General features: G+C 60.1%; 1 protein-coding gene across 10 annotated transcripts; it reads right to left on the minus strand.

The window, feature by feature from the left end:
• Positions 1-229: 229 nt before the first annotated feature.
• RTEL1 (regulator of telomere elongation helicase 1) lies at positions 230-20,982 on the minus strand. Of its 10 annotated transcripts, none has more exons than XM_070381402.1 (37): positions 20,515-20,838; positions 19,822-20,082; positions 18,745-18,940; positions 18,404-18,497; positions 17,885-17,966; positions 17,629-17,689; positions 16,796-16,871; positions 16,268-16,352; positions 15,930-15,995; positions 15,134-15,287; positions 12,975-13,013; positions 12,823-12,901; positions 12,076-12,173; positions 11,621-11,676; positions 8,481-8,552; positions 8,212-8,293; positions 7,276-7,408; positions 7,041-7,154; positions 6,918-6,958; positions 6,717-6,802; positions 6,526-6,603; positions 6,098-6,175; positions 5,535-5,681; positions 5,313-5,428; positions 5,056-5,179; positions 4,820-4,967; positions 4,517-4,674; positions 4,276-4,371; positions 2,828-3,026; positions 2,503-2,643; positions 1,859-1,975; positions 1,633-1,700; positions 1,467-1,545; positions 1,241-1,387; positions 1,000-1,116; positions 807-910; positions 230-674 (listed from the first exon to the last, which is right to left on the minus strand). In XM_070381402.1, exons 2-37 carry the CDS (start codon positions 19,921-19,923, stop codon positions 594-596), a joined length of 3,714 nt encoding a protein of 1,237 aa, XP_070237503.1. In that variant the 5' UTR covers positions 19,924-20,082; positions 20,515-20,838; the 3' UTR covers positions 230-593. The 10 variants fall into 10 exon arrangements, 8 of the variants coding, with proteins under 8 accessions (XP_070237503.1, XP_070237502.1, XP_070237497.1 ...); XM_070381401.1 differs by having other exon boundaries at positions 12,076-12,197; XM_070381396.1 differs by lacking the exon at positions 20,515-20,838 and adding an exon at positions 20,851-20,982 and having other exon boundaries at positions 1,467-1,700; positions 12,076-12,197.
• Positions 20,983-22,143: the final 1,161 nt, after the last annotated feature.

Here is a 22,143-nt window from a genome sequence, read left to right on the forward strand (position 1 = left end):
TAGGGACCTAGGCTTTGACTCCTCCCTCCAGAGCCAGTACCAGGGTGGTCCTGTGACGGCCCCCAGCACAAATGGCAAAGGGCAGGGAAAGGGCAGGGCCTGACAACTGCGGGGTGGAAGAGGCAGCGGCTTCCCCTTTGGACAAAACATGTGGAAGGGAGACTGCCCAGATGCCTCCATCCTCCCTGGCACCCTCACCCCTCCAACCAGCCCAGGACATGCAGACACATCCAGCAGTACCAGCAGCTTTATTACATCTTTGTCCCTTAGTGAACAGCGGGTCCGCCGAGGGCAACCCCCAGGAGGGGCAGGGCTCCTTTCCTTCCTATGGGAGCTCTGCCTAGAGGCTGGCAGCCATTCAAGTTCTGGGCAAGCACCTTCCAGTGGACCCACCCCAGACCCCAAGGTGACCTCAAGGCCTCTCACAGGGACCCAGATCCCACTGCCATCTCAGGGGCATCACCACAGACACTGGACTGGCCTCCCTGTCAGGCAGGCTCTTTGGCCCACCCCCAGCCAACAGGCAAGTGTCCAGGCAGTGCCCCAGGAAGGGCAGCCTCAGTGTCTGCAGAGTGCCCAGAGGGGCTCCATGTTCACTGGGGCTCTGGCCAGAAGACCTGTGCAAGTGTCTGCTTTCTGGTGGCAGCACAGCAGCCAGGGCACTTCCTAGAGACCTGTGGAGACGAAGGGCTGGACACACTGCCAGGAACCCCCTACCCCCCACCCTTCAGCCCCACTATGGTGGGCAACCCCTGCTGGCCGTGTCCACAGGGCCACCACCATGTCCACAGGGCCTGGCTACCAACCTGGAGGTGCTGTCGCCAGCAGGCCTGGCAGCGGAGGAAGTCACAGGAGGGGCACTTGAAGAAGACCACGTCCTCCGCCCTGCAGCCTGCACACGCCACACCCGCTGCAAGGGGTCTGATGTGAGCGCCATGGGCCTGCTGCATCCCAGCCCCCACTCCCAACAGTCCCTGTAGCTCCTCCCAGGAGACCTACCCCACTCCAACTGCGCCTGCCCGCGGGGGAAGCTGAGGGGCGAGCCAGGAGCCCCTGTGTCCTCAGCTGTCCTCTGCATAAGGAAGGACGAGATCTTGCTCTGGGTCTTCCTGGGGCCTAGAGACAGGATGGAGCAGGTCTGAGGGTGCCTGGCGCTTCCCTGCTGCCCACCTGCCCACCCTGCGAGGGTTGAGGGGGACTGGATGACAGGGCAGCAGAAGCACCAAACAGGCAGCCCTACCTGGACTGGGAGCCTCACAGACAGGGTCAGAAGGCATGGCAGGGCCCCCCTCCTGGGGTCCTGGAGCCTGGGTGCCTGGGCCACTTAGGTCCACACACATCTGTCGGAAGCGCTGCTTGTGGTGTGGCCGCACGAACATGCCGAACCCTGCAGAGAACATGGCTCAGGCTGGTTCCGCTGCCAGCCCTGCTGCCTGCCCCTTCCCACCCCTACTCCAGGCACTTGCTCTGTAGCAGGGGCAGGTCCTCGGGCTTCTCGGTGGTGAGTGCAGCCACCACAGCCACCACCTTCTCAAAGTCATCATCCTGCTTATACGTGGTCAGTGCTGTCAGAAGCTGGCTGTAACCAGCAGCCCCCAGGGTGCGGCGGACATCGGCAAGGTAGGCACTCACAGTAGATGGGTGCTGCTTCTCGGCTCCAGGGGCTCTAGATCCCTTGTGCAGTGAGCAGTTGAGGTCTCCTGATGGGACAGTGACGTGTCTCAGTCCAGCAGTTTCCTAGGAACTCACACCAACCTGCCCTGTTCTGGAGATCAGAGCCACAGTGGCCCCCAGAGACTCCTCCCCAGGGTCTTCCTGCTGCTCCTGACTCTAACCTGAGACCTCTTCAGATCAGTACCTGCAGGGAATGGCCCAGAGGCCAGGTGGGGCCGGCCCTGGTTCAGCTGCTCGCAAGGGTCCAGTTGCCTGGTTGCACCCTGGGACACAGTCAGCTTGGGGTCAGACTCCTTCCTTCCTGAAGAAACAAAAGAGACAAGCAGCCATCCCATTAGTCCCTGAGGGTCCAGGGGTGCCCCAGGATGGACAAGGTCTTTCCAAGGGGAGACCTGGCCTCAAACTCTACTCAGGTCACCACAACAGCTGGGAAAGGTGGAGCTTCTTTCCTGGGGGGCAGGCACAGGGTGGGGTGTGCAGAGGGTGACTCAGGCTGGAATCTTCAATCCCAGGGCCCCGTGATGACTATCCTGGGGGAAATCTCGTCCAGAGGTGGGCACTTGGAGAGCAGCTCCCAGGCTCTGGATATGCAGGACCCCTCCAGGTAGAGATGGGGCAGGCAGGTCTCCAGGGCTCCCCAGACCCAGGCTCCATGAGGCCCGCGCCATGTGTGCTCAAAGGGCCCATGGCCCCTGAAGTGGGGTCACCTGTCTGGACCTCAGGAACCAGGAGGTTGGGCCACGTGAGAACCCAGCTCAAGAGCTAGGCACCAACCCTCCCCTCTAGGACCTGAGTCTGAGGGTCCCACCCAGGCAGACGACAGCTCACCACTGGAGTCCAGGGACAGTTGTGCCCCCTGCCTCCGGGGATGGCCGTGCTTGTGCGGGGAGCTGCAGCCTTGGCCCGTCAATTGGAGGCAGACCTCCTCAAACTGCTGCTTGTGGTGGGGCCGCACAAACTGATAGAAGCCTGTGGGAGGGGAGAGTGGGGCTCTGGGCCTTCGGGTCCCTAGGGCTGCAGCCACCACCGGGGGGCCACCTACATCTCTTCCAGGGAGCAGGTCAACCGTGGACCCTGGTGGCCCCCACCCCACAGCTGCAGCACAACCTCCAGGGCAGGACCCTCAGTGGGCAGCCTGTGCAGGCCAAGGCACCTTGGAGCAGGCTGTGCTTCTTGGGGTCCTCGGCAAAGAGGGGGCTGAGGCGAGCAACCAGGGCCTCAAGGTCATCGGAGCTCTTGTAGTCCCGCAGAGCCTGGGTGAAGGTGTCAAAGCTGGCCTGGCTCAGTGCCTGCTTCACGGCCACCATGAACAGCTTGGCCCTGCCTGTGTCCGTGCTGGCTGCCGGGACCTCCTGCGCACACATGCCCAGCACCTGTCAGGTGGTGCGGACCCTGCCCATCCACAGGGACAGCAAGCTGCTGTTGGGGCTGCCGGGGAGGATGCCTGGCTGGCCTGGCCCGGCTGGGGTCACCAAAGGCAGCCAGGAGGGGCCAGCAAGTAAGGTTGGCTTCAGCCGAGGTGGTCAGGCCTGCCAAGCACAGCAGAGGGACAGCACAGGTTCGCCCTCTTGGCTGGCAGTTCCTGCTCCTCTGCAGAGCTCCCAGTACCCACGGCAGGGGCCGCTGCAGTGGGCACTCTTGGCTTGGACTATCTGCTCACAGCAAGGGACACTTCTCGATGTGCCAGACGTCAAACATTCCTGTGCCCTACTTCTGCCACACACCCCAGTACTGACCCCAGACCCTCGACCAGGACCATCTAGGCTCCCAGGTTGCCCCCTAGCTCCGCCTGCAGAGTCCCAGGCTCCTGGCACCCAGGCCACCCCCTCAGTGTCAGTCCCCTGGGCACCGCCCGGCTCTTCCCAGAATCAAGGAAAATGGACAGAGGTAGTGGCATCTGGGGCTTTCCGGAGCTTCTGGGACTTAACTCAGCTGCTCTTAACTGCTTTTATCCGAGGCTGGGAACACCACACTCCTCACACGCAGGCACGTCAGCCTGCACGCTCGTGCCGAGCCCAGCCCAGCCCAGCCCAGGGGAGACAGCCCAATTATAGGTGCCACCTCAAACCTGCCAAAGGGCCAGGCCTGGCTCCTGCCCAGCGGGGAAGACGGAACCTTCTGGGAAGGAGCCCATGGGCCTGTGTGGACTTCACCACACTACCCAAAACAAATGCAAAATGAAAAGCCTGAATCTGACAAGTCTGTAGGACTCCAAAGTGTGGTGGGAGTGCCCTGAGTGGGGGGGTGCCCAGGGACCCTGGGAGGAGACATGAAACTGGCAGTGAAGGGCACACTGGCCTCCGAGCTGCTTCAGAGAGCTGAGTGGAGATCGAGATGTTCTCACAGTAGAATTGGGATGGGGTCAGAGCAGGCCAAGGTGGGACAGGGGGTGAGCGCAGTGCATGCCACGAGTCTGTCGCCCCCATCCACCCCTGCACCCACCCTCAGGCCTACCCAGCTTCCTTCCCTGGGCCCCAGCCACTCCAGACCCCACCCCCCAGCAAGAACAGACAAGTCAGGCCAGTGCACCATTTGCACCATTCGGAGCCACACAGCCAGAGGCCCCCTCCAGAACCCCACGTCTGCCAAAGGGTAACATACTGAGCTGCCGACCAGCCTGACTTTCCTCCTCCTGCCACGCTGCTCCTCCGCTGGCCTCTTCTCACGAGGGCCCAACAGGGTGGGGCAGCCACAGGCCTGAGGGTGACACAGCTGTGTCTGACCCAGGTCTCAGAGCCCCAGAGCACTGACACTGCTCTGAGCAGCAGGGCACCCTCAGCCCCCTTGCACGGAACCAGGGGCCAAGCCATCCATGTCCTCTCCAGAGAGCCCAGCCCCTCACCTCCTCCACCAGGAGGGCCTCATCGCCAGGCCCCTCGGCCAGCTGCTCATTGTGTTCCAGGGCAGCCAGCAGCCCCGCAGGCCTCCGCTGGGCACGGACGGGCTCCTGCTCGTACTCCACACACAGGCTGCCCTCAGTATCCTTGGTGACTGGCGAGCCTGCAGGAACGCACATGGGCAGCCAAGTCCACCAATGCTCACCAGGCACTCGGGTCATCAGTCCCAGCATGTCACCCGCTTGCTGGAAGCGGCCCGCCCTCCACCCTGTGGGCCCCACCCAGCTGTGCCACCCCGTCACACACACCCGTGTGTCGCTGCCTCAGGCTGGGGACATGCACGTCCAGACTCATGGCCTTCCTGGTGGGGAGGGGGCCTGGTGACACGGACACTGAGACAATGCCTCCTCCTTCGCCCAGACTTGGGGCAGCAGCCCGGGGGGCTGGCTCAGGCATCTAGACAGTCACAGGTGGTCAGGGGTCACACCCGGCCCCTCCCTCGGGGTGGGCATGAGGGCACATCCAACTCGTGCTGGGGACTCACAGTCTTCTGGGCCACACGGAAGAACTGGGCCACGTCTCGGATGACATGGCCAAAGCTATCGTACACCTTGACGTGGGGGCGCACCCAGGAGGGCAGCTGGGCTCTGGTGTCTGCGTGGGCAAACCTGCAGGGCGGTGGGGCCTCAGTCTAGGAACCCCACACCCCAACCGCCCACTCCTCCGGCAGACCCGCCAGAGGGAAGAGCCGGTGTCGGGGGTGGGGGCTCTGGCCCCAGAGCTTGGTGGGAGGGGCTGCACCTGTGGTCGCAAAGAAAGACAGCCCCATAGTCGTGGCGATGCCGGATCACCCGCCCGATGGCCTGGTTCACAGCCCTGGATGCCTGCTGCCGGTACCAGTCGTGTCCAGAGAGGAACTGAAGTGGGGTGGGGAGGGGCTGTCATGTCAGCTGGAGCACTCCCAGCCCACTCCCAGCCCCGACCCTCACATGGTCCCCAGCCCCACCCAGCTCCGCCTCTCACCTGGCCCCCAGCCCCACTCTGGGCCTTCATCTCATCCAGGAACTGCATCTTAAGGAGAACCCTGGGGTCCATGCGGGGTGGGTACGGGAGGCCTGTGACGATCACTCCACGGCCATTCACGTCTGCGAAGTCCAGTCCCTCACTAGCCTGGAGGGCAGCAGGTACTTTTTGCCCGTTTGTCTCCATCAAGCCCAGGACCTTCCCTAAGGGTCTCCCTGTGCCTGAACCCTCATGGCCACACGCATCCAGGATGAGCAGGGTGAAGAACCCTCCAACCTTGAACCAGGCTGGATTTGGAGTCCACCGCTCCCAGAACCTCACAACCACGTCCTCATTCCCAGAACCTCCTCTGTCCTTCCTGCCCACTCCAGGACCTCAGGGCCCCCCCCTAGGACCAAAAGGACCACAGCTTCCCATATCTGCTGGACCTGGGGCTTGAGGGATGTGACCAGCCTTTCCTGCCCATGGTGCAGCCCCAGGTCAAGAGCCCTCAGTCTCCTTGGGCACAGGGTTAAGGTGGGGAGGAAGGGCAGGCGTGTGAGACCCAATCTTTGGAGGCTCACCTTCCCCCGGCACACAGCCAGGAAGATGGCCCCACTGGACTCGGGGGCAGCAACTCTGGCGTAGAAAGCCTCCATCACCTGGAAGGGAAGGCTGGTCAGCCCAGCCCGGCCCTTGACCCCTCCACCTCCTTGAGCAAGCCCCAGGAATCACCCTCCGAGACAAAGCACCCCAGCCTGGAGGCAGGCCAGCAGGCCCAAGCAGCTTCTTCACGGCATAGCTTCCAGGCCAATCTGGACTGGCACCCAGCATCTGCTTACCGTTCCCAGAAAACACAGGGTCTGGTGCTAGGGCAGGAGGGGTGGGGTGGGGTCTGCTGCTGTCATCCCTGAGCCCAAACTTTCTAAAAGGCCAGCAGGACCTCAGCCACGCAGGGCTAAGGGTGGCCTGAGCCCAGGGCAGCCGGGGGTGGGGGGCCTGGGACCCGGACCTCCGAGAAGCCTCCTTTGCTCCTTGGTTCCACGAACAGGGGCTTCCGGACCTCCAGCTTCCTGGTGAAGTCACGGGCCTATGGGAGGAGACTTCTCAGATAAGGTGTGCGCCTGGCCCTCCTACAGACTCTTGGCCGTTTGGGGCTTCCCCTCCACACCCGTCCCAGAGAACACTGGAGGGGGGACACACCCTCCAGAACTCCAGGCTTTTCTCCATGACCGGGTAGGAAGGGAAGAAGACCAGGAGTCCGTGCGGGACCACGCGGGAGATGTTGCCTGCAAGTGCCATGGCCTGGGTCAGCGGGACAGGTGTCCAGAGAGCCCCTCCACCCACCCCCCTCCCTAGAAGACCAGGCAGGACAAGGAGTTGGGGGGGCACCCATGCACTCACTCAGCACCTTCCCCAGGGAGGACAGGCACTCATCAGAAAACCTGCAGAGAACCAGGGGGCTGCTGCCATGAGGGGCCAGTACTCACTGCCCGACTTGCCCGGCTGGCCCACCAGGCCCCCTACCGTCTGTCAAAGGCAGAGCTCAGCTGGGCTCCATCAGGGCCTTTGGGGATGACCCCCACCCAGATCTGGTGCTGGTTGATGACGTGGGGGTTCTCCAGGCAGACTGGGAAAGGGCTGGAGGGAGGCAGGGGGTTGCCCTGTGAAATCCTGAACCCCAGCACCCTGCGGCCCAGGGCAGGGGACTGGCTTCAGGATGGCCGCCCCACCCCTGGGGGGCACAAGGACCTGCCCTTACATCTGCATCTCCAGGCTGAAGGAGGCCATGGGGGCCAGCGTGCCACTGGTGAGGATGAGGGTGCGGACGCCTTGGCGGACCAGCTCACGCATGCTGTGCCCAGGGCTGAAGCACCAGTAGCTCAGCACCTTCCCTGCAGGGGACGCACATGAGGCCCAGCTGCCAGCCACACAGTGATCAGCCTTCCCAATGCGTGGCGCTGGGCCCTGAGGCCTGGGTGTGCAAGTCTGCCCAGGGGCCTGCCTGAGTCAGGAGCTGGGCCTGGGGCTGAGTGCTTCCTCGGGAGCCCAGGAACAGCAAGCACACTGGAGAAACCCCTCAGCACCCCGGGGTCAGAGGAGGGCTCTGAGGTCACTTCCAGAGAGATCAGCCCACTCCAACCCCAGAGGTCCCTGTGGCTCAGGGCATGAAGAGCCAGTCCCCTCCCTACACACCAGGTGGGACTGCAGAAGAGGGAGGGGCCTGGGCCCACAGCCCCAGGAGGCAGGAAGCCACTACAGACGCCTGCAGGACAGACATGCCTCCCTGCCCTCCGTGCTCCACAGAACGAGATGGGAACAGCAAATGCGGATGCTGGCACTGTGACCCTGGGATCACAGCCACATCACAGGCCAGCAGTGACACTTCCAGAAGTGAACCAGAGAAGGCTCTTCCAACCTTTAGGATGGGACCTGCCCTCAGTGGGGAGGATGGAGGCGGACCCGGGCCCATACTGTCCCAGGCCAGCCTGCCCCAGCAATGAAAGGAGTGACCACGGAGGATGCTGGGGACCAGGAGCCCAGCCTCGGGGCACTCTGGCTTCTCTGTTCAGACTCTCAGAAGACAGATGGGTGGCACCTAGATAAGGCTGGATGGACAGGCGGCCAGGAGCCCACAGCTGGACAAGGCGCCACCCCAGTTCAGGGGGAGCGTGTCCCTGCCCACGAGGCGCCATACCTGGCTTTCTGGCCGCCGTGGTGTTCCAGACATCTGATCGCTGAGCTGTCCTCCGGTGACCCGCATCCAGGTGGATGTGCACCTGGAGGGGCAGAGTGGACAGGTGTCCCAGGAGTGCACGTGTGTCCCAGGCCCCACTCAGGAGCCCATCCTGGAGGCAGCCCCACCTGGTAGGACTGAGATCCCACCCAGGAACCCCATCCTGGAGGCAGCCCCACCTGGTAGGACTGAGATCCCACCCAGGAGCCCCATCCTGGAGGCAGCCCCACCTTGTAGGACTGAGACGCCAGCCCCACCATGGGACCAGGGTCACCTTCGGCAGAGTCCACGCTGAACACAATCTGGAAGGCAGAGATGAGGGATGAGGTAAGCAGGACACACCTGAGATTGCCTCTCCTGACATGCTGCTCCCACGCAGGAGAGACAGGCACTCAGGGCGTGGTCGTCACCCGCCACTGCCTCCAAGCCAAGAGGCTGAGGGGAGAGAGCTGCCCCGTGCGATACAGCAGTCCTGCTGGCCCCTCCTCGGCCGCCAGTCCGCACCTCTCATGGGCACCGGGCCCAGGTCAGCAGCTCGCCTCCCCTTCCCCGCCAGCGCTGGCTCAGGGCCAGGGCAAAGGACCTCAGTTTACTTGAGAACTAAAAGGATGAAATTAATCCCTAAGTAAAACAAGTGGAATTATACTCTTGGTGAACGCAACAAGCCAAGAAAAAACAACAGCAGGGATAAATATTGGGGCAGAAAGTACAGCACACTAAACATTACAAACAACATGACTGTCCACTTAGAAAACCCAGGAAACAGAATGACAAACATTTTGAGTGAAAAGAAAACTGGGTGAGACAGCTTCACACAAGACCAACAGATACAAGTCAATGGGTTTCTCATACACAAGCACCGGTGCATTAAAAAGATCCCTTTCTCAATAGCAACGAAAGTATTTAACACTGGAAATATATAAGACACACATGTAACTTTCTCCAGAACAGACGGTACAGCCGCCCTGGAGAGCAGAGACTGAGCCTCAGGCAGCCCTCTGGACATTACAGAGCCCCGGCTTGCCCCAAAACAGCCCAAAGGTCCAGGAGTCCTGGCCGAGGCTCAGGAGGCTCTCACAGAAAAGGAAGAAGCTGACACTTGGCCGGTAGAGACAAGGCCAAGACACATGTAGGAGGGACAGTGTGTCCACAGCCTCGCGCTCCCAGGGGCCTCATGCTGGGCTGGACACTGACCACAGAACCTCGACTTCTACCCGGTTCCTATGAGAACAGGAGACCGGCACCACCAGCGGCTGGAGGCAGAAGCTTTACCCACCACACCTTCCTACAAATGGATCAGCACCCTGTTTGCGGCAAACTCCAACGGCCCAGGGGACGTGGGTGCGGGGCCAGGAGGAGCAGCAGGCACCCTGCGGCCCTGTGTGAGACCCCAGAAGCACAGCCCGTGGGTACCGTGCAGCCTGTGAGGAGTAAGCGCCAAGGGCAAGAGGAGCTTTAAGAAGCTTTTCCATCATCCAGATGGCAAAACACCCAGCTTAGTAATTTGCCCAAGTATCTCCCTGCAAGGACAGGTCCACACACATGACTCCATCCCAAAGCGGAGGCCACGCTGGCAGGTAAGGCCATTTTGGGGCCATGGCTTCCTTTGCAAACCCACGCTGTGGCCCCAGAGCAGCTCCCACACTTCAGGGGACGGGAGAAGTTTCAGACCCCAGTGTGGTCGCCCTGTGCTGAGTGATGTAGGCACGGCTGCAGGGGAGGGCCAGGTGTGGCTCCCTCCTGGCTGGCTCTGGTGCCAGTCTGCCGGCAGCTCGGCACTCCACCCTGGGGGCTCTGTCCTGTCTGTGAGGCAGGAATGGGGCTGGAAAGACAGCCAGGCTCACAGAGGAGGACGCCAGTGGTGGTCCTTTAGGCCTGGGCTCTGCCTGCTTCCTCGTGGCACTTCCGTGCCAGGGTAGCGGGCGTCCAAGGCCTCCACCGTCCGTGCGGTGACCCATCACGCCTGCTGGGTCTCTAAGAGTCCCAAGTCCTGACTGCAGGGCCCTGGCCTTGCCCTTCCAAGCAGACCCTGCCTCGTGGCACTCTCTGCCCACCCCTCCTGCCCCTCCTCAGAGGGCCCTGGGTTCCAGGCCTGTGCAGCCCCACCCCTCCCCGGATACCCTTTTATGGAGTGGGTTGCTCCCTGCCCCAGACTCTCTGGAGCCCAAACACCACTAAGCCCGTGGCTTTGGAATCTCCTTTGGCAGCTGCTCTAAGTGGCCCCCGCGGGTGACTCAGCATCTTCTGCTGCCTGAACTGCCTGCAGGCCATTCTCTTTCGCTGGCACGTCCTGTCCCCTCCAGCTGGAGGAAGTGTGACCCAGCAGTTACTCATCTCACATCCCAATATGACGAGCACCTGTGGGTGCGGCCAGGGGCCCCATGGATGCCACCCATGCAGTGGAGTGGAAGAGGGCATGTGGCCTTGGAACACAGCAAGGGCTGGCGAGAGGGACAAGGTGGGGTGACAGTGACAGGCGCTGCTGGGCAGGTGACCGAGGGCCGCGAGCCTACTGAGCATACGCAGCTAGGGACCCCCTCAACGTGACTCCTTGAGGCATGGGCAGCCACACACATGCCACACAGGGCCTCTGGTGCCCATGTCCCAAGGACCAATGGCCAGGGAGGGGCCTCTGCTGAAAGGCCCAGCAAGGAGGAACAAAGGCCCTGAGCTGCCCAGCTAACAGAAGACAGGCCCCAGCTTGTCCACTTGAGTGGAGGAAGTGCCTCAGCCGAGCCCGAGGAGGATGGCACGTCAGGGGCAGGAGGTGGGAACACCAGTGGCCCTGAGGCACGTGACAGCCCCTGGTCCCCTGGCTTAGGGAAGGTGGGGTCTCCACGGGTCCAAGAGGGCCTCAGCTGCCCCACCTCCAAGATCCCAAAGCCCAGAGTGAGACTGGCCTGGCCCAGGGATGTGCAACCCACCACTGATCCCAACACCGGCCCTAGGCCCCACCAATGCTCACAGGCGTCACTTGGACACACTCACCCCATCCATGTCTGGGCACCCTCTGGGTGAGGCTGGCCCAGCAATAACAGGGCACAGTGTCTGTGTCCCCCTCCCCCCTACTCTGGGATCCACTTATCATTAACTTTCCCCTGAAGAGCTGTGTCAGTAAGAAACGAGAAGAGCCTACAGCTGGCCAGGCCTGTCTGAAAATCTGGGGGACCCGCTGCCCGCCTGGTCCCATCCTCAAGGCCTGAAGCAGGTGCCCAGAGTGAGAGGAACCCCACACTGTGGGGCTGACCTGAAGCATGTGCTGGGGCAGCTGGCCCTGCTGCCAGTCTAGCACCACCAGCAGCCCACAGAGAAAGCCCCGACCTTCCATGGGGAGAAGAGGCGCCACCTGCTGGTGGCAGTCATTCCCTACCTGGATGATGTCCACCAGCTTCTGCAGGCCCGCCGTGTTTGTGAACAGCCCGGCACCTGTGGGGGCAGCGGTTAGTGAGGGGCGTACCCTCAGAAGACAGTTCTCCCCTCTTCCAGGGGGTCTCCTTTGGGTCAGTAGGACAAGCACAAAGGCTTCTGGGGTTGCCCAGGGGCCAAGAGCACAGCAAGGCTGGGTGCCCCCAGGGAGACCAATGGGGAGTGGTCCTGGGGAACCCTCTGGGTGGAAACAGCACGGAGGTTTGGAGGAGAGAGTGGTGGGGCCCACGGTTCATTGGCCACCCAGCCCCTCAATCCTCTTTCCTGAAAGGGGCTGACCAGGAAGACTGCTCATTATGGGACACATGCCATCAGACACTCTAAGGACTCAGCCTCCCAATCAGAAAGCAGTCAGTGGCCCAGAGGAAGGGGCGGCCCCAGAGCGTGGCCGGGACTCACGTCCTGCCAGGTGTTGAATGAGCTGGTCCAGGGAGTCAAGGATGCAGCCCTTGGTCTGAAACGTGATCTGGGCCTCAGCAAACAGCTCGAAGATGTAGCTATGAGAAAGAGGCGGCTCTGCACTTTGGGAACATAACAGCCATTAAGGCATTTTAAGTTTCCTTCACCTGCAAACAAGCTCTGAGCCTCCAGGGAGGCCCAAAGCTGGAGGGGAGTGGCCTCTCCTCTCAAAAGCCCCCATGGAGAGGAAAGCAGTCTGCCTGAGACCTGCATACCCAGAGAAAGACCTGGGCTTGGGGCTCAGGCCTCAGATGGAGGCCTCTGTGGAGTGGAGGCTCTGGGCAGGGCATCCAGGGAGCAGTTCTGGAAAGAGTCGGGAGGAGGTGGGTAGTGGAAACTGCTGAGGAAACCTGCTCGAGCCTAGGAGACGGCTGGGCCATGTGGGGAGCAACTGGGCCCTTAGAGGGTCTGAGCACAGCAGAGCAGGCGGGGCTCAGGGCCTGCATCCTGAGCTGGCACAGCTGGCAGCATGCAAGGAGTTACACCTGCTCTTCCTCCCAACAGAAGGTGGTACTTCATTTTAAAAGGCAACTGCAGACAGAGGGCTGGACCAGAGCAGCGAGTGGTCCCAACTTTCTCAAGGACCAAACGAAATGCTGGCAGCCACTCCAGGGCCTCCAGGATGGGGAGACTCCCTGCATTGTGACCCAAGACATTCCCCGCACACCTGCCCACTCCGGCCCTCACCTCCCAGGCTTGGTGACACCACTGTTGTCTCCAGGCAGCTCCACAGCATCAATGGCCCCCTCCAGGCGAAGCAGAATCACTGTGGCGGGAGGGGGCTATCAGGTTGGGGCTGTGGGGGTCCAGGGCACAGGCAGGAAAAGAGAGGCACTTACTCTTCAGCTTAGCGAGGTCTTCCGGCTCCAAGTTCAGCCCTGGGGAGGGAAAAGTGCACATGCACAAACCTACCTACTTCCAGCTCCACCGGCTGTCCTAAGGAGCCAGGATGCTGGCATAGAGGGCAGGATGCCACAGAAGAGAGCTGGCCCTGAAACCCACGCTGTCCCAACTGGACAGGAAGCAGCAGCCTGAGCTGGGTGGGGGCAGGGGGTCATCTTCGGAGGGACCCAGGGACACACACCAATCATGGTTCTAATCTGCATTTTCCCGATGACCAATGGGCTCCATTTTTTGTGAGCATATTGACCATCTGTGTCTGTTTATATCTTCTGCCCATTTAAAACTGGGTTGGGTGGTCTTTTTGTTAAGAGTTTTCTCTATGCTTTAGATACAAACCCCTCATCAGATATATTATTTGCAAAAACTTCCTCCTGTTCTGTGAAATATCTTTGGTTTCTTTTTTATTTATTTTTGTGCTGTGCTGTGTCTTTGTTGCTTGCGGGTGTTTTCTAGTTGTGGTGAGCAGGGCTACTATACTTCACTGACTATGTCAGCTCTGTGGCAAAGGGACTTGGAGGTGCCATAATGCTGAGACCTGGAGATGGGGAGATCACTCTGGATTGTCTGGGGACCCTAAGCAAGATGGAAGGTCGTCAAAGGGTCAGAGAAGATGCCCCAAGAAGCTGGGAAAGGCCAGGAGATGGAGCCTCCTCCACAGCCCACAGTGGAGCCGGCGCTGAAGATCCTCCCGGGCTTCTGGGGGCCATGAAAGAACACATATGCTGCTTCAAGCCACATCTGGGTATTTCCTTTAGCAGCACTGGGAAATGAACACAGCTGTGACGTGTGCTATCACGTTACAAGATTCAATTACCTTATATTAAAAAAGGCTATTTAAGTTAACATGTTCTGGATTGCATTGTACCCTCCAGAAAGTTATGTTCAAATCCTAACCCCTGATCCCTGTGAATGTGACCTTATGTGCAGACACAGTCAGTTAGGATGAGGTCCTAGTGGACTGGGCTGGGCCTTCATCTGGTGACTAATGTCCCAAGGATGGAGGACATGGTGTGAAGATGGAGCTAGACTGTAGTGACGCGTCTACAAGCTCAGGTCTGCCAGCAGCTACCAGAGCTGGGGCGCACGCCCCAGGAATCGCAGAAGGGGCCGCCCGCTGACACCTGACCCAGCACTGCCCGGGTGTAGTACTTAGTTAGGGCAGACCTGGGAAACTGACACATAACACCGAGTAACACAAAACAGTTTGTTACTTAGTTTCTTAGTTTCCACCTCTAACAGGATAACTATCTGTAGATGTAACTCACAAAAACAAAGCTTAGTAAATTTCCAGAACTGAAAGTTTAAGAACCTAAAGGGTCCTGAAGCTGACATGTCTGAGAACTTCTGTGTTAAACACACAAAGCCGTTTACAAACCCACTCTCCCCCCAACACAGCCTGTGAGCACGACAAGAGAGGACCTGGGACCCTCACAGGCAGAAGCAGGCAGCCTGACGGGAGAAGGGGCTTCTGCTCCGTCCGGAGTCTGTCCACGTGTGGGACTGGGAGGCAAGGGCTATTCACACCCTGCTGCATCTTGTGTGAGGACACAGTGGGATGTGGAAGATGCCCACAGGGCAGGTGCGAATGCAACAAACCCACCACAACTCAACAGCGAAACCCCTGCTACCAAGTGGTCTGGGTGAGCAAAACGTGGATTACTAACTACCAAAGGTCGTGTAGAATCCATGCACACACTAACCACACACACACACTAACCGCGTGCACACACTAACCGCGTCGACCAACACCTCTATGCATACCCTGATCAGACAGAAAAAGGGGTGAGGACTCCAAGAAGAGAACATTTCATGCGCACGATGCTCGCAGGTTGTTACTGAACATCCCTACAGCTAACATCCCTGGTTTTCACGTCTACCCAGAAGTAGATCCACGCCCCAGGAAGATGGTAGAAAGGACTTGAGAAAGTGCTGACTCGTTGGGTTACCCAGCCCCCTAGTCTATGAGGCTGAGAAGCCTGACAAACTGATGTTTCCAGAAGCCGAACAGAAGCTGATGTTTGCAGAAGCCAAATGGAAAGAAGGGTGCTGGGCAGACTGGCCCCTGTCCCGCTTGTGGGCCCCACCGCGAGCTCACCTGACCCGGCGGAGTCTGCGCTGAACTCTGGGTGGAGCTCGGCCTGCTGTGCCACCTTGGTCCGCTCCTCCAACACCTGGTCAATCACGTCCAGCCCCGAGGCCACGTCGTGGGGCGTCAAGTCGAAGGATGCAGCCTCCTCGCACATCTTCTCCTGTGAGCCCAAGTCCACCTGTCATGGGGCTCCGGGAGGCAGATGTGGGGCGGGGGGCAGAGGGAAGAGGAAGTGAGAGCCCCCCAAGCCCCACCCTGTGATCTCAAGGCCAGCTCTCAAACTGGCCCAGAGGTGGACGTCTGGTCCAGACAGTATTGAAAAACTATTTTGTTTGAGTTGCCATTATTAATAAATTTCCCACTAAACTCTGGCTTCTAGCTACTCTCGAGTCAAAACCAGCCCACTGGGCCCACTGCCCCCATGGCAACAACTGCCTGGAATCAAGTGGGGCTGAGGGTGACCACCTCTGGCCCAGGATGCCAGGCTCCCCAAGTGGTCTTCCTCCAGCACCCCGGTCAAGGCCCGCCACGCCTGGAGACACGGTCCCTGGGCCCTGGCAGAGGCCGCAGAACAGGTGGGGCGGAGCAAGCAGGTGACAGAGGCAGCCAACAGGGACAAAGGGAAGAGAAGGATAAGATGGCAGGGGGATTCTGGGGTCTTGTGTGGAAATGGCGGGCACAGGCTGGAAGCCTGCCTTGCCCAAGTTTGCTTGGTCCTGACAGTGGGGCACGGAGGTCTGAACAGGACGGCCCAGCTGTTCTGTGTGAGGAAGGGGATGTTGGGAGGCCCCCAAACACTTACCACATTGTGAGCTTCATCGAAGATCACAACCGTCCCCTTCAGGTCAATGCCGTGTGCACGACGACTCTACAGCAAGAGGTGGGACTTTGGGCTGGGGCTGATGTGCCCGGGCTGCCCTGTGGTGTCCAGTGGGAGGACAGCGACCCCGGGCAGTCCCTCACTCCCACCACCCACCCAGCTCTGCTGATGAGGGAGGCTGGTCCTCCGGCACCAGCCTGCAGCTCCCAGCAACAATCTAATACTGGAACCAGAACCAGTAAGGGCTCCTTTGCTGGCACCTCTGAGCCTGGGACCTTCTTGCCATCAGGCACTGTCAGCTGCGCAGGCTGAGGCCTCACCTTGGCATCCAACAGGTAGTTGTAGGGCATGAAGATTATGTCCGCCTGCTGCTTCAGGTTCCGAGACAGGTAGTAGGGGCATAGCCTGGAGGGGAGGAGGTGCTGGGGCACTGCACGGGCAGCGAGGCTTACACATCTTACACATCTGTCCTCAACCGTGTGAGTGGACCACTCACTCGTGTAAAATCTACAAAAGCCCCAGGCCCACTCCTGGGCAGGTGGATGAGACGGGAGGAAAGGGGACAGCCGGGCCTGTGCCCCCACGACCAGAGCCCTGAATCCATGAAGCTGCAGCAGATGTCGGGGGTGGGGGGCACGTCAGGTGGAAGACAAGCTCAATGCCTGGGGAGTAGAGGCGGGCTGGGGGCCAGGAAGAAGGGTCTCACTTCTTAGAACTTCACAGTCCTCACAACTGGCATGTACTTTCATACCGAACAACGTTAGTTTCATGATTTCAAAAGGAAAAAAATGGATGTGCCTCTGCACGTGGAGGGAGCCCAGCCTGGGGCGGCCGAGAGGGGAGCTTACTTGTGCTTGGTCCCGCTCCTGACCAAGTCCTCGATGTCCAGGATGGGGGTGGCCAGCTCCTGCTCCAGGCTCTTCTCTGGGGACACGGTGGGAGTGAACACAGGCTCTTAGGTTCACCGAGTCCCCCTGGACCACAGGGGTCATCCGGGATGGAATGACTCCAGGCAGCCCCTGGGGAGGGCACCAAGCCTCAACCAAGTCCTGAGGGAGCCCTGCTCTGTGCTTTAGAAGGCAGCCACAGGCTGAGGCTGAGCACCAACGGGAGACCCAGGGGAGGAGGCTGAGGGCAGTGGGAGGGGGCCTGCAGCCCAGGGACCAGCAGGCACCAGCTCCGAGGGTACCTCCTCTGTAGGCCAAAAGCTCCCCCCAGCTCCCCACCCCACTCTGGCCTCCTGGCCCCTCCCTCCTCAAGGTCCCTCCAGGTGAGGTGAGGGACCCTGCAGGTAAAGGCTGGTCCACCAGAGGGAGCAAGCTGACCCACAAGCTGCTGTGGAAGGCGGCTGAGACCCCAAGAGAAATGCTCTCCAGAGACCCAGTACCTAGCCTGTCCTAGGGGCTGCTCACACTGGCATTCCTACCTGACAGGCACCTCAATTCCAGACTCCTAGAAGGGACAGTTTAGGCCCAGGGAACCTCCCCTACTGGGCATGGCGGGGACCCTCCCGAAAAGCCCAGTCCCTCAGCCCGTATGAGCTCCTTCGCCAATGTCACGAAACAGAGCCCAGGTGCCCCTGCACATAGGAGGCCGCCGAGCTCGACCCTCAGAGGCGCCCACACTCCCCGCCCTGCAGCACGCTCACTGAGGCGAGGAGGGGCCGCATGAGCCTTCTCACCTTCCACGTTGTTGTAGAAGTGACAGGAACGGCTTGCCACCTTCCTGCGGCACAAGTGGACCTGGGGGACACGAGGTCTGGGCTTGTGTAACAACTGCACCCTGCCCTCCCCTGCCACCATTCAGGCACCCCACCAGCTCTTCACCCTGCTCCCCTACCCCACATCCCAGGGCACAGCTGAGGCCCTAAAGCCTGGGCAGCCCCTACAGAGCAGCAGCAGCAGAACCCCAGGAGACAGGCAGGGACGGGAACGCACCTGCATGTGGTTACTCTCCTGCTTTTTCACCTCAGGGTGGATACACAGCTGCTCCCGGGAGCCCAGCACACACACTCGGGGCCTGGCAGAAGACAGGGCGGGGGCCCCAGTGCCATCCAGCGACAAGAGCCAAGAGTTATACTGGGAAGCTTGGCTCACTTGCCCAGGCAACCAGAGCGGGCAGGCAGGGCAGAAATCTGCCCCAGGACTGACAGGGGCTTTCCCTGCGGCTTAGCCCAGCCTGAGTCAGGGTCCAGGGCAAGTGAGGAGGCAAGGCTGAGAAATGAGGGCAGGCCTCTGGAAGGCCCCTCCACCTCCACACTCCTCTCATGGGACACTGGAAGAAGGGGACACAGCCCTCTTGTAGAAGTGCCGGGAGCTCCGACACAGGGCAGAGCCCCACCTCCGCTGCCCCACCCACACCTACAGCTGACATCCTGATGGCCACAAGGAGCTCAGGGTTCTAGCCCAGTAAGGGTGTCCCAGGGTGGAGTCCTGGCAGACCACCCCCCGACCCACCGGTAGGAAGTGTTTCGGAGCTCGCTGATGACCTGCGTGAGCTGCGAGTGAGTCCTGGAAGCATAGATGATCTTCGGAATGTCCGTGTAGCAGGCTGCCCAGCACAAGGAAGGACAGGTCACGGCTACGGGCACTAAGCTAAGTCCACCCACAGACAGCTAAGCATCAGGTGCCTGAAATCGTGACCAGGAAGCAGAGCAGTGGGTCTCTGCATAGTCCTCATTTGTCTGTAAGGCTATGACCCTAGGTTTACAGCTAGGACGATGAGAAATGGCGTGGCAGCTACAAATCCCCTTTCCTTTCCCACCTCCCTGCCAGGAGTGGGGCAGAAGGAGCATCACCTGGGACATCTCCTTCCGGGATGGCGTTCCCCCAGGACGCCAAGGTGCGGTCGGGGAAGAGCTCCCCTGATGCCCTCTCAGCGATCCTGCGGGCAGAGACCGCGTCTCGGAGGTGCTCTCGCCAGGCCAGTGTGCTGCAGAGAAGGCACAGTGTCTTCCCTGTGCCTGTGGGGCTCTCCAGAATGCCGTTCACTTTCTGAATGGGGTGGGGAAAAAGGGTCGGGGGGAGCAGGGGGCAGGCACCGCAGGCCACACAGCCCACCTGAGACCAGCCCAGCAGCCAGCAGAGAGCATAAAATTCCACAGGATCTTTCCACTCCCAAACCAAAAGCTGGAGGTTAGGTCAATACATGTTAGCAAACAATTTGCAAAGCATTACCCAAAACACCACCACAGTATCTTCTAACATGCCATAAATAGGAAAATGATTAATTAGGTGTCAAGCCTCAAAATAGGAGTTCCATTCTACAATTCTGGATCCAAGTATTTACATGATCTTGATGAGATCTGATGGCCTACATAGCTCTCAGCTGGGAGCCTGAGTGGGGAGCCTGAGCAGACACAACGTGCCCAGCTGCAGATGCAGCCCTTGAGGGCTGGGGGCTTGGGCAGAGACAAGAGGGCATGCCCAGAAACCCAGCAGGACACTAGCTGTATCCCATGAGGTTTAATGACCGCCCCAGATGAGGGCTGGATACCAGCTGCCCCTCTGTGGAAATACGTCCTCCAGATCCTCAGATGGCTGGCTGCTTCTCATCGCTGGGCCTCAGCTCACACACCACCTTCTCAGTGAGGTTCCCCCAGGTGCTCTTAAGCCTACCACCTTATGCCTTTCTTTATAGAACTCATCACCATCTAGAATTACCTTTTTTAAATTTATTTGTTCAGCATCTCTCCTACTCCACCTAAAACATGAGCCCTATTTATGGCTAAGGCCCACATCCATAACGGCAGCATTACCAGTAGGACCTGGCCAGAGTTAACAGGAGGTGTATGTACTGATGCGTTAGGTCTTTGCAGAGGCTCTACCCACGCTGACCCATCCCCAGGTACAAGTCCCTCAGTCTGCAGCCTCACCTCCTGCAGACACTCCAAAACCTTGCTCATGTACTCCTCTTGGCATTTGTACGGCTGGAAAGGGAAGTCCACTGTCACACCTTTCAGGGTTATCTTGGGCATACTGATCTACTCTTGGGGGGTCACAGAGGTTGGCTGAAGTGCAGGCTGTGTGGATCTGCGAGACAAAACCTCCTCTGAACATCTCAGAGTCTCAGCGGTTTCAGGCAAGTGATGCCAGCCTGCACTGCGGGGACAAGGAGCCTCTCTCCACGCGAGATCCTACAGCAGAGACGGAAATGACAACAAGCCTGTGTCTAGCGAGCTTTTCCCGAGTGCAGGCCACTTCATCAGTTCCCGCAGGCAGTGCCTCCCGCGGACAGGTCCGAAGGTGAGCCTGTGACATCCCATCACAAGGGGCTCGGAGAGGTGCCGTCCCTGCCCTGTTCTCCCGCCCCACACAGCTCCACCGAACTCCTGGAGAGGCAACAGAAGAGACGGAGGTGCAGTTCCACGTGCTCCACCCGCAACGACACTGCACTGACCTCCGCCACAGCAGAGGAGCCAGTTCCCAGCAGCGCCCCACCACCGTCCACCCCCTCCCCAGCCTGGGCGGCTCGGAACCTCCCACCCGTGCGGCTCCCACCCTCGGTTCTCTGGGCCATCTCCATCCCTCCCAGGCGGGCAGCGAAAGAACACGTGTGCTGCTCTGACCTGGGACGCGAATCCGTGCGGCGTCCCGCAAACCAACCCGCCTCCCGAGGCCTGGTTTCGCCTAGACACTGGAACTAACTGCCAGCGCTCCAAAACCCCGCCCGGCCGCCCTTCCCTCGGGCCCGGCCCACTCCGCGAGCGTAGAGCTGGGCACTACGCGCCCCACAATGCAGCGCGGCAGAACCGCCAGCGCGGGACCTGAGGGTGGCGCGGGGCCTGCCGGGAGTTGCAGTGACGGAAGCCGCTGCTGGAGCACAGGTTCCAGTGCCCGGGTCTCCGAGGGGAGCCGTACACAATAGGGGTCCCCAGAACTTCGCCCCAGTCCGGCCCACACACCACCACCGTGTCCGCAGCCGGCAGCCAGTCTGAGTATGCGGGCTTAGGCGCGCCGTCTTCCCTGAACTCTCTGCACTTGCGCCGCCATTCCCAGTCCCTTGCGCAGTGCTCCGGCCGGAAACTGCACCCCTGAGGGTGCGCGCGCTAGTCGCGCGCTGCGGTCCAGGTCCCACCAGCCCCTTCCGTTGACCCTGAGCCCAGGGCCCGCCCCTTCTCGCCCCGGGGCACGAACCTAGGATCCCGCCCGGCTCCCTCCTCAAAGTCATCCCCACGGGGGCCTCCGTTCCACTTCCCGCCTAGCCTGGGCCAAGTCCCTCTCAGACAACTGCCCGGACAACTGTACAAACCTTCTGACAGGTTTCCTATGGTTTGCACCTTTTCTTGAAACGCCCAGAGGTCTTTTTAAGACTTGACTGAGCTGATCACTCTCAGATTTCGCAAATGGCTGCCCCTTGCCCGTGACTTGGCTCCTGAGAGCCTCATCCGTTCTTCTGCTTACTGTCCTCTCGGTCCAGCCGCTTTTTCGGTCAATGTCCCCAAATGGTCAGGGCAGGCCCTCTGAATCCCCAGCTCCCGGCACCAGCTGGCAGTCAACAAGGAAGTTCCAGGGGTCTACGCAGCTCTCCGTGGTTAGAAATGTTTGTCTAGGTGACCCCAGTATGCCCCGGAAAGCGCCAGGAAGAAATTGACGGTGCAGTGGCAGCCGCAGTACTCTGGCCAGGCTGATTTTAGAGGGTCCCGTGGGCCGCTTAATGTCCAGAGGTTTTCCTGCTGGTAGCACGTTAATGCCGCATGTGTGTTTAGGCTCTTGGTCTGAAATCATGCTTGGGAAGCCCCTGGCACACGCTGGCATCCACCCATATCCACCTGTTCCAGTAAGAGAATGGCAAAGTGTCTATCTCAGCAGGGAGTTTGGAGAAGATGAGGAGACCTGGCACACACTTGCTGGATGTTTACCTGGCACACTTTCCAGTGCCATCTATGCAGGAGTTAACATGTTTGTCCATCCGGCAAACCATCCCTGAGATAAGTGCGTCTATGATCCACTCCTTACAGGTGAGGAAAAGAAGCACACTGTTGGCAGTGGTTAGTAGATTTCCCAAAGTGAAAGTGTTAGTCGCTGAGTTGTGTCCAACTCTTTGTGACCCCATGGACTATAGCCTGCCAGGCTCCTCTGTCCATGGGTTTTCCAGGCAAGAATACTGGAGTGGGTAGCCGTTCCCTTCTCCGGGAGATCTTCCCAACCCAGGAATCAAACCCGGGTCTGCTGCGTTGCTGGCAGATTCTTTACTG

This window comes from Bos mutus, chromosome 13 (assembly GCF_027580195.1).
Source record: "Bos mutus isolate GX-2022 chromosome 13, NWIPB_WYAK_1.1, whole genome shotgun sequence".
NCBI lineage: Eukaryota > Metazoa > Chordata > Mammalia > Artiodactyla > Bovidae > Bos > Bos mutus.